The 12,742-nt window shown below is 32.6% G+C and overlaps 1 protein-coding gene across 1 annotated transcript in view; it reads right to left on the bottom strand.

Moving 5' to 3' along the window:
* The window catches only part of LOC111049358 (protein timeless homolog), a 249,705-nt gene that overhangs the window by 220,511 nt on the left and 16,452 nt on the right, over positions 1-12,742 (bottom strand). The window contains exons 11-13 of the mRNA XM_039434760.1: positions 10,414-10,546; positions 1,729-1,883; positions 205-341 (exon numbers count right to left, since the gene is read on the bottom strand). Of these exons, the coding sequence (XP_039290694.1) occupies positions 205-341; positions 1,729-1,883; positions 10,414-10,546 (425 nt within the window). The remainder of the gene's footprint in view (positions 1-204; positions 342-1,728; positions 1,884-10,413; positions 10,547-12,742) is intronic.

Raw genomic sequence — 12,742 nt, 5'->3', positions numbered from 1 at the left:
CCTATGTATTTCTTCATACTTCAAATCCTGAAATGAGGATATGAAGATTAGATGTTTTAGAATCAGAATACATTTATGATTTACCAAAACAATCTCTGCACATCCTGGATAATTTTCATGTGTATGAGATCATTTGTCAAAAATAGTTGGATTAAAAGAAAATTTTCGAAATGGTTGTATTATAAGAATAGATTATAAACTTACTGGAGTTTTTCTTGCCACTTTTCTTGGCGACTCTTTTCTTCTGTTGCACGACTAGTCCACCTCTGTGTTTCTCGGAGCACTTCTGCAGCATTTTCATGAATATGTGCAACGTCTCAATCAAATCCTTCATGTACATGCTGGAAACGAGAGAATAGAATGAGAAATGAACGCTTAGTGGGAAAATAAATCAAAAATACAAAGATTAGATACTAACTTAAATACCTTAAGCCTGGTATTCATTAGTAGAGATAGTGGTAGAGATAGATAGAGTTCCCTGGGCAAGTACTAAACTGTCTTGTGAACTCTCCCAATGAACACGTTTATGGTAGAGTACTAGTTTTTAGTAGAGTAGAGTGGGATGGCACCGTGGGATAGTACTCTACCACTTGCCTTCTCCCACCACCGCTTCTCACTCTACCACTACTAAGGTAATGAAAGCAGTATTGTCTCGAGCTAGTAGAGTCGTGGAATAGAATAGAGTCGACATTTTAAGGTTAGTTCATTAGACAATACACTTCACCTTCTACTCTCAATTGTAGTGAAAACAGTTGCTCGACCAAGTAAGTAGAGTAGAGTAAGCTCGGTATAGTTAGTATGCCACTAACTCGACCACTGACTCTACTAGTGAAAACCAGGCTTTAGAGACCTTAGGCCCGTATGCAGATACTGGGTTTACATGATAAATTCAATCATATATAATTATACAAGTAAACGTGGTTTAGCGTTGAATGTAATGTTAGCATATGACCCTTTAGCTGGCTATCTGAAAGATTGTGAATATCCCTGATTAAATAAGACAATATGTTACAACTGACGTACTACCAATTATGATAGTTTTCACCTGTTCCTAAAGGATAATTTGTAATCCTATACTATTAGTTGCTATACTAGCAACTTCTGTTTATATGTTTGGATGTTTATATGTTTGTATTTCACCGGATCTCGAAAACGGCTCTAACGATTTATAATAGTAGGTTTATAATAAAAAGATTCGATTGCACTAGGTCTCATCCCTGGGAAAACTCGCTGAAGGACATTAAAAGGATAATTATTATTCATCCTTGGATAAACAGCTGATAATAATTATTTCGTCGTCTGTTGATGATGGAAGTGAGTGAGCGAGTTCATGTGTGTGGGACTGTGTCAAAATTATGACTCAGCTTTGTAATCATTCAATCAGGTACTTAGTGCCGGTTGCAAAAAAGCCGGATTATTTTCAATCCTGATTAAAATTACAGTAGATCCATCTTTTTGAAATGGTCTTCTCTGATTTGGTTCACGTGAAGTTAATCAGGATTAAAATTTAACCGGCTTTTGTGCAACTGGGCCTTCTTGAAGGAAATTTTTGCATTCCTCTGGGAATTAATCTCAATTTACTGTGATTAGATAGAACATTTCTGTATGAATGTTATTATAATTCCTTCTTTCGAATTTTTTTTTATGCTTTTGTACTCCAGAGCGAAGCTCGGTCCCCGATATTATTCCATAACCGAATAACAATTGATGCAAAAAATTCATACTCACTGTGAAAATCGGTTCTTCTTGAAGACGTGTATAAGAATAGCCAGTAGATCCCTGTATTCGGTGACATAGAAGACGCGACTCTTCAGCACTTGCGAGGATCCTCTCACGGCCTCGTCAGGCGATCTGTCCATCTCGGACAGGGTCAGAAGAAGCTCCTGTCAAAATTAAGATAAATTTGAAATGGAAAAATAAATAATAAATAGATGTACATAGAATACAACTTATAATTATTCATAGTAAATATTAAACATTACTTGCTTTTCGAAAGTAATGTTTTAGTAGTTACCGTACTTGTATCACCCACCTTCAATGAACCCGTTATACAAGAATTATTGAAGAATGAGGTGAAAAAGCAACAAATAATGATGTAGAAAATGTATTTTCACACGTCGCACTGTTCGTGTTTGTATTATTGTATAATATGTAATTTTAAATTATATTTGTTGAATATTATATTATATTGATGTTGGAGAACTTCTTCATCATTGAAAAAACACTGTTTCATTTGTCACATCCTCACACAATAATTTGAGTCATGTATTATTTGTCAAATTTGTTTCAACTGTTTTATCTGTCAACTCAAATTATTGAAAGTCTAGTTAACAAATAAACAGTATTTTTCAATAGAATTATTAATAAATAAATGTTCCATCAAAGAAAACCATATCGAATAAATTACTATTAAACATAGCAGTAAAACAAGCGTTCTACCAATGTTTCATTTATTTGTGAAAATCAATAACTGTTGTTTCAAAATACGTTTATTTTAGACGAGAATTTCACAGTTCGAGTGTATTCTTGACTGTTAAGAGAACAAAATATTCTATCTTCAGAACCAAATTACACAAATTGAGATTATTTTTTAATGTAATATTCTAATCTATGATTGGGAATAGCAGTTTAGCATTAAAACAAAACTTTTAAGTATAGCCTGTAAATCATTGCAAATCATTGCATTGTAAATCAGTTTGGAAATCATTGGAGTGATCCGTGGTCTAGTCGTCTAGTGGATAGAGTGCTTGCATAGCAGCATAGAGATCCCGGGTTCAAACCCTCTCAATACCAAAAGTTTTTTGACCAGATCACTCCCGTGTTATCGGATGGGCACGTTAAACTGTCGGTCCCGGCTTAAGTATGACAGTCGTAAGGCCCATTGACGGCTTAAATTACATATTCAGACGGTGGGACCTTCCCGCAAGGGACTCCTCACCACCAAAAGCCAGACGAATTTACTTTTTTATTATCATTGCAAACTGTTATCATTAAGTGACAACAATTGTTTCTATTGTTCTATCTGTTACATTGAACATATTATTATCCTTATAAATAGAGCAGATATCGGGCATGATGTGCAAATTGTTAACTGCTCCATTTATAAAGATAATAATGAATTCAATAGGATGGATAGTGATCGATTCATCTACTAGCTTCCAAGAAACTGTTCCAACCCGAATTACCAATACGCCCTAATACAATAATCACGAATTTGAAGTTATATTATGCTATCACTAGACTAAGCTATCTATTTTCAAATTACCTACTAAATCACAAACAAATATTATTATCCCAAATTTGCGGCTAGAATATTCTAAGCAATCTATTTCCATTGAAAAGGCCTTCACTTGAAAGCACAATAACTTCTATTGAAAGCCCGTCATTCGAAGGCACAATACACTGCATATGTCCGCAATGGTACAATCAATATTGCGTTAATTGGATATCACCAAAGTCATCAATAATTTAAACCCGAAAAAGACCCCGAAGCAAGTAGAGATTGAATTGGTTGTTAATTTATTATTATGTGTTGACATAGGGTGTGGTGTGGTGGTTTTGGGTCCCCCTTCATTTTCAACGGAGATCTTAATCTGTGCAGAAATAATGGTCTTTGCCACAAAAGTGGAAGAGGGTAGATCACAGGATAGGGAGGTAAAGTGAAGTAAAGGAGGGTAGAGTATAAAGCGACCTTGCTTTCATCGTTCCCTAACTAGCTGCAGGGGCTGCAGTAATCAAATTTTAGATTACTTCTGATTTTATTACAAAACCCCGAAAGATTATTTCCGGGCGAATTTCGCAGATTTTCCAGCCCTAATGTGTCAGTTGAAATTGATTACGAGTGGTCATAATTCTAGCAGAAATGAGACGGAGTTTCTCAACTAAAAGGGTTAAAAGCTTTTGTTTTTACATCGTTCGTTGAGATTCTTAGCTACACGTGCTCACGGAAGGAACAATATTAATTGGCAAAGGGCTTTTCTAACTACGTGGTCCTTCTGTGGCAATTATTTAAAGGACCCTTTTGACGTAGTGGCTCTTTGTAGACATTTTTCAGCTTTGAATTTCTTTATGCAACCATTCTAGTACAGTATACTTGATTGATGAAATACAAAATTATTATAGTAAGGTCCACGTTATAATGGCAGTGGAGAAAGATAGGAAAAAAACGTTGCCAATTCTCTGTCTTGTCGATGCCTTCTATAGACGGTAGCTGATACAGGTTTATTGATGTATTATTAACTGTTCATTCTCGTTTAGAATAATTAATTATATTCTATTAAGCAAAAAATTATATTTTTCAATAATTTCATAATGAATTTTCATAATCAAGATTTAATGTTTTGTTAATTTATTATATTTCTACATTGTTAAAAAACAAACTGGTAACATAGCAAAGCAAGAAAGAGATAGCGCTATCCGCTTTGTTGAATGATAGACAAGGATAGCAATACCATTGCTAAATCAAACACTGTCATTATAACGTGGACTTCACTATAGAATAATCATCTATTTCTTAGGGGGGGGGGTTTAGTGTAACTATTATTGAAATGTCAACAAGCTTAACCGATCTATGCAAGTACTTCGAAATATATATATATATATATATATATATATATATATATATATATATTATATATATATATATGCCTACTCCTACCTTAGACTCATTCTCGCACACAGGCAGTAATGCCTCTGCGAGAGTAAATATTTCTTAATATATATTTGTATATCTGCTGTCAATTCTGTGGTGCTGACATTGTCTTATTTTTATTGTAAAGCACATTCTTATTTCATGATGTAGGCTACCACTGCAATTGCTTGTACGACTTATGAAATAAATAACTTTTTGAATTTGAATTGAATTCTATTCAATCATCCAGAATCACACAGCTTCTAGAAAAGTACCACCGGCTGTAGCCCAAAACTGTTCCAATTCTAATTTATACAGCAGTCCAAATATATATAATATTATAATATACACTGAAGTTGATAAAACTAAAACTCAACAACAGAAACAATCCACAAAACTTGAATTATTTTCAGTTCATCAGACAGTAATTTGAATCGTTTTGAGTAGGTCTATATCAAATTGACCAATATACTGGAGGTGATATGGAATTAATAATCTCTAAGCCCACCAGAGTGCGAAATACCAATATTTGGATACGGTTTAATTGAACTGCAATGCTATTCAATAATAGATAATCGCCTCCATATACGGACATTCTATTCCGCAATAATATATTCAGCCTCGACCCAATCTATTTTCACCGACAGTTCCCAGAAATCCAATTAAGTTAAATCAATTTCGGACAGAGTATGTGGTAACATAGGGCATGTGTGGGCGGTAATAGATTTGATGGAGTGAAATTAGTGAAATATACTCACTGTATTACACCACATCTTTATGTTTTGTTACTGAATAGATAATCCTTATTTCAAGATTTTTCTGTTCGAATATCTCATATCATGACTCCATTTCATGAAGTTCCAGTTTGAAATTCAAACCAAACATAAATGGCTTCTGAATAGATAATCCTAATTTCAGGATCTTTTCGTTCGAATATATCTGTCTCCATTTCAAGAAGTTCCAGATTGATATTCAAATTCAATTTTATTTACAAAAAAGAAAATATGACAATATATTAGCCGTACCTATTTATACATATCTTCTCATACCCTAATCTATGTTAGAGCTGGGATGTAAGGGATTAGATTAGAATTCTTTATTTATGTATGTTACATTAGGGATTGAGATTACCCAATTTGATATATTAATAGTGTCTGATCTTCTATGAAGGGGAATAATTATACATCATTCTGCTTATTTTGGAGACACTATGGGGCAACAAAAAGAAAGTGAACGCTTTTACTTCAAGAATATTGTTGAAAAGAGGTCTTGGACAATTTAAAAACTAAATTGAATAAATGAGGAATCGCAAATTAGAATTTGATTTAAAAGTTCCAAGTCTAAAATTTCTAGGAATTATTTTGAAAGTATAATTCTAATTCCTAAATCTATTTCAATCTAATTAATTGGGAAATCATAATAACGCTAATCAGTTTTTGTAATTCATTGTTAATTATTACGTAGGTAAGCCTCAACAAATCGAAAAGATGATTGATAGTATACAATATAAATGTATACGGTATACAATATACTACGGTATAGATTGACGGAACATAAATATACAGATACATGGGTACACATTGATGAATATATATAAATATAAGGTATTGAAGGATGATATAATATAAATGTATACGGTATACAAATATACTACGGTATAGATTGACGGAACATAAATATACAGATACATATGTACAAATTGATGTATATATATATATATATATATATACATATAAGGTATTGAAGGATGATATAATATAAATGTATACGGTATACAAATATACTACGGTATAGATTGACGGAACATAAATATACAGATACATATATACAAATTGATGTATATATATAAATATAAGGTATTGAAGGATGATATAATATAAATGTATACGGTATACAAATATACTACGGTATAGATTGACGGAACATAAATATACAGATACATAGGTACAAATTGATGTATATATATTATAGGCTACTTAGCTATAAATCATTTCTATAAGACAAACATTATGAAAAGCTCATAAGTCTCCTTCCAACAATTCCATATCGACCAAGTCTGTAAGACTGGCTTCCACGAACACTGAACTATAAATTCTAAACGATTGGGTAACAATACCTCTAAGTAGCTTAAACTTGCGACCTTAAGAAGCTCAGACTTCAATAGGGATGCAGAGAGATGCCACTTGAATCGCAAATTGGATTTGCAATAGTACTGAAATTCAATAATCTCCTTTTGGAATCGGTCACAATAGAGTTCTCAGAAAGATGTCTAGGACTTGGAAATTGATGGGTTTTATTCCGCGTTGTTGGAATACAGCGTTGATGTTCATACTCATTGAATTATCAAGATCGTTCAAGCAAGGGTGAAGTACAAATGATATTGAAAGGAATTATCAAGATTGTACAAGCACAGATAAAGCACAAAGAGTACTGAAAGCATTAAGTACATGAAAATAAAACTTATATAAAGTACTGAGAGCATTTAAGAACAAGAAAATACAACTTATATAAAGTACTAGAAGCATAAAATCATTTCTGATTCTTCCTTCTTTTCATACAGACTTTTACGTTTGATGCCCAATAACTTTCTTTAATGACCAGTAAACAAATAATTTTTCGCAATAAAAATTGTAGAGAATTTCATTCTGAAAAGAATTATGTGAGCTGTGTAAACTAAATTTGATTAAAAGTTGAATAAAATGTATTCTTATGTAGTACATTACACCACAAAAATTTGCTGTTTTATGAGGAGAGAACTAATAACTCATAGGTTGTAGCTGATTGCAAATAAAATATTCGGTTTTTTATGGAAAGTTTCATTTTTATATGAAAGTAACATATCTAAATGACATTATACTTATACCAAAAGACTAAAGATGATGTTCAAAGTGACCTCCGTTGTTCTGAATGCATATGTTCAGACGTCTTCTCATTGATTGTCGGACCCGTTCAAATATTCCAGGAATCTTCTTTATCATTCCTAATCCGTTCAAAATCCTTAATCGGAGTATTGTATACTAAGATTTTCAAGTGTCCCCAAAGATAAAAATCCAAAAGATTTAAGTCTGGTGACCTAGCTGGCCATGGTACTGGCCCACCTCGGCCTATCCATTGATTTGAAAAGCTGTGATTCAGGTGTTCACGAACAGCAACACTGAAGTGGGCTGGAGCTCCATCATTCATAATCCAAATGTTTTAGCGCAACTGAAGAGGTACATCTTCAAATAAGATAAATAGCTCCTCTCTCAAAAAGTTTAAGTAGATTATGCCATTAAGCCTGGAAGGAAGCTTGAACAGAAGTAGATGGTCTCCTATGATTCCTGCCCAAATGTTTACTGAAAACTGATGTTGTGGAGGATTAGGATTGATGGCATGAGGATTCTCATCTGCCCAAATATGTTGGTTGTGGACGTCAACGATAGCTGTTCTTGTAAAGTGTGCCTAAATAAAACGGTAAATGAAACGGTTGTTAAAGAGTTTGAGTTAACAAGTTTTTCTAAAAACCATCGGCAAATACCAGCATGGGGAATACAGTCTCGTGGCAATAGAGTATGAACTTTCTGGAGGTGGTATGGATGTAATTGTTGCTCTTTTAGTATCCTCCAAATAATAGATTAATTGACATTACACTGCATTGACAATTCTCTCATGCTCTTCTCTGGATGTTCATAAATTTCATTAAGAACTTGTTCTTCTAACTCAACAGTCATAGTAGATCGGGGTCTGCCTGCATAAATGTGCTCTTTGGATATCAAAGAACCTGTTTCAGACAGACGTTGATGAATAGTGGCAAAAAACCTTGAACTTGGACATACTCGGTGAGGAAAGTTCTCTTGATACAAACGTCTTGCTTCAGTACTATTACAGTGTCCCATTCCATACATTAAATGCATGTCACCTAATTCGGAGTATCAATAATGTCTAAAATTACCTGCCATTTTTTAAAAAATTAACACAAAAGCAAAGTGAAATAGTTACAAATAACTGGTTAATAGATTAAACAAAAACACAGCGCGGTTACAGTAGGCCTAACTTACAGTTTGTTGTTTTGTTAAACAGTGAGCTAAAATATTTCTGGAAATAATTCTCAGCTGATAATTTCTTTCAAATATTTTTTATTAAAACCAAAAAAAATCAGCTGTTTTGGAGCATCTGTTATTTAAATCCATGTTTTATTTGCAATCAGCTACAACCTATGAGTTATTTGCAAATGCTATTTGCAAGCTATGAGTTAACAGCAAATTTTTGTGGTGTAGTGTACTACATAAGAATAATTTTTATTCAACTTTTAATCAAATTTAGTTTACACAGCTTACATAATTCTTTTCAGAATGAAATTCTCTACAATTTTTATTGCGAAAAATTATTTGTTTACTGTTCATTAAAGCAAGTTATTGGGCATCAAACGTAAAAGTCTGTGTTTTTCCATTTCGATTTTTTGCATATTTCAACTTTTTTCTCAAAAACTACCCATACTACAGCTTCCAGGCTAGTTCATTTCAATTTTTCAGATATTTTTCCATATGAATCCAGCATAAGTTTATCAAAAACTAGTCCTCAAACAATTCAGCATCGGTGTATTTCAGCAGAGGAACTGAATTCCGGGCGAAAACTTAAAACTTTTACTCTGTATAGCTCGCTAATGAAGCGTTTATGGATATATGTTTATAAGATTTTTTTTTCTTATTTTTACCTCTACTATCACGTATTAAATTATTTTACCATAATTAAGAATCACCCTGTATAATAAAACTAATAAGAAGTACGAGGAATAGACTAAAATACCGATGACTAAGAAATACAACTAAAATCTTTCCTGCCATGATTGAAATATTCCAAAAACTAAACCAAACACAAAGGTTTTGTTTCAATATATTTACACACTACAATCATCTAGCTAGATGCATAACAATTTTTCAAGATCGTACTTCCATACTAAATAACATTTTCTGATCCAGAAGACCTTAATCGGATTGTTCAGCTTAATACCTCCAGTTTGAAGAGTTTTAAATGTTTTTGGGAGATAAATCAGCCAATTTAAAATTAAAAGCGTACAGAAAATCTCAGTTGAATCGGTCGCCTGATAATTTTCCTCATGAATTCCCAGAACTCAGCCCTAAAGTGGAACAGCAAGGAAAATGGGGTTGTCTACCAATCCATGTCAATGTCAGCACATAGTTGTAGTAAATCTTTAAAATCGAGCTTCAACTCGCCTGAAATCCCCAGCAAATATGAAACTTCATATGTAATGAAACTCATTTTTAATTTGACTCAAAATTGATTTTTGAAAAATAAATAAAATTATTGTAGAATATTTGTAAAATAACACCATAGTACCCTTTTTGAGAAGTTTCTATTATAAAATAACAAATTTTATTAAAATAACATAGTAGGTACCCTTTTTGAGAAATTTTTATTACAAAATAACAAATTTTAAATTAAAAACTTCTCAAAAATTTGTTATTTTATAATAAAATCTTTTCAAAAAGAGTACTATGGTGTTATTTTACGAATAATAAATTAAGCCGCTCTGAATATATGCGTTTTAAAGAAATTGTGGAACTGAATTGAATCGCTGCCTTTATTAAAAACCTGGGAGGGCGAAGTTAGGGTGCAGCCTGCCCTCTCTTACACTTGACCCTAAAAAAACCCTAGAATAATATAAAAACTAACCCGATACGCTGAAATCCAGATTATTATTTAAATTAATTACTAGATGAAATATTTTTCAAATACTTTTCTGAATGAACTAATTAATACAGACGAATCAATGCTAAACTAACCTGATAAGCTTTCAAAGCGAGATGCATCCTCCGAGACCAGAGCGGAATCTTTTTCTTTTCAGTCAACATCATATCGTTCCAATTCTCCAGCTGTGTTTGAATGAAGTGGAATGTCTCAATTGACAGGGTCTCGCTGCAACAAAAATTCAATTGAATGAATACATTTTATTAAAATAAAAATACAAATAGTTTGAAAAAAAATTACATGAATTCTCGTTTGATTTTGGTATAAAAGGATGCTATAGTATGGTATAACAGTATGCTATAAACTAATTCACACAGGCTGGGGTTGGACCGAACGAGCATAGAAATATATTACGAATTCAAAAGCATAAAACGCATAGAGACAACCCGATATATGAGGAGCATGATAAATTATGTATTCAAAAGTGTATGAATCCAATTTTAGTTCTCATGGCTATAGAGTTTCTAAACTGGTTTTATTCTGTGTTTTCTGTTAATTCATTGCTTTATTGGTGCTTTGTTGAATGCTTAGATAGACGGATATCATGGAAATATTAAATCGATTAAATTTTACAAGTAATTGATTGAATGTGATTTCGAAATATACACCAAATACATACTTTCTAATATCAAATATAAATACATACGTTCTAATATCAAAAGTTCTATTCCTCCACATCCCTTCATGGTTAAGGCTGTGCAAAGGCTGAAATTAAACTTTCTACTGGTGATATTTTTCAAAGTTTTTCGATTTGTATACTATCAAGCTATCAACATTAAAAAGTTTTCTCAGGAAAACATTTTTTTTCGATCATTACTTTTTGAGATATGAGCGCCTAAAGTTTAAATTTTTGTGCCAGAACATTTCAAGTTCGGTGAAAGATAAAACCATGAGATTTTAAGGATAGATTCTTCATGGTATTGTTGATCTAATAAAACAAAAATTTTCTGAAAATGTAATTGTCTGTGAAAGTTATTCAATTTACCAAAAATGACCGAAAATAACTCAACCTAAAGTTATTTTTGGTCATTTTTAGTAAATTGAATAACTTTCACAGAAAATTACATTTTCAGAAAATTTTTGTTTTATTAGATCAACAATACCATGAAAAATCTATCCTTAAAATCTCATGGTTTTATCTTCCGCCGAACTTGAAATGTTCTGGCACAAAAATTTAAACTTTAGGCGCTCATATCTCAAAAAGTAATGATCGAAAAAAAATGTTTTCCTGAGAAAACTTTTTAATGTTGATAGCTTGATAGTATAAAAATCGAAAAACTTTGAAAAATATCACCAGTAGAAAATTTATTTTTAGCCTTTGCACAGCCTTAAGTAGTAGAGAGCACGGTATTTAGATGAAAACGGTAGGGATCATGAAATGTGTGCGCAGTGGCCAGCCAGCTAGATTGCGTCATCGCCACCAATCTAAGTTTTTAACACCTATTAGCAATTTATGAAACGTATTTGTTAAAAACAGATGATTGGATATAAAATGACGTCAGCTAAACCGGAAATTTAGCACAAACATGCGCGTGACACCTACCGTCTTCTTCCATATATCGTGGTAGAGAGACACTACTGTCCAAACTTCGCCACGTCATTTAATAGACTCAATCCAGGGGGGCGTCAACCCCAGAAAAAAATCAGAATAATTAAAATGATCTAATAGAATACAGTATTAATGTACTCATTATCCTTGTATTATATAAATGGGAAGCACTTGTTTGTTTATTCAGTAGTAATGAACATTCAATATTCATAGATAACACCAACCCGGCTCACCCTAAATGTCAAGTGCTAATGAAAGCCTAAACCATGTAGCCGCTACATTAATTACAATGTGTTCCGATACAATAATTGTACCAGCTACAGCTAAGCGACCGTTTCCATAGCTACATATCCATGGGACAAATTGCAAAGCAATTTCCTTCCCCATTAAATAATAAAGTAGGTATGGACACGTTGTATACAAACTTATCAATTTTTAAGAACACTTCCTCCAATAGTAGTAATCTATGGGACAATTTATTCATTATGGGGCGATTTCTAGGTAGCTAATAAAGTGGATCATAATTATCTATATAAATAAAAATCGAGCCTCAAATTTTGACGTTCAATAACTTTTTTATGTGTGCACCGAATTTGATGATTTTTTTTAGTTTTGTTCGTTATGTTCAGGACCAGGTTTATGGACTATCAAATTTAAAATCCAACTTCAGGACTCTTTCCTACGGTCCTTCAAAGTTTGAATGTAATCCTCAAGGGAGAAGATTTGTGAGCTGGTCACACAAAGAGATAAAAATCAGCTGTTATAATCATTGCGTCATCAAACAGCCATTGGTAGTTCTGTTTTTCTATTTTTTT

The sequence above is a fragment of the Nilaparvata lugens genome, chromosome 8, assembly GCF_014356525.2.
Source record: "Nilaparvata lugens isolate BPH chromosome 8, ASM1435652v1, whole genome shotgun sequence".
NCBI classification, from domain to species: Eukaryota; Metazoa; Arthropoda; class Insecta; order Hemiptera; family Delphacidae; genus Nilaparvata; species Nilaparvata lugens.
This window is presented reverse-complemented; position numbering and strand designations above follow the sequence as displayed.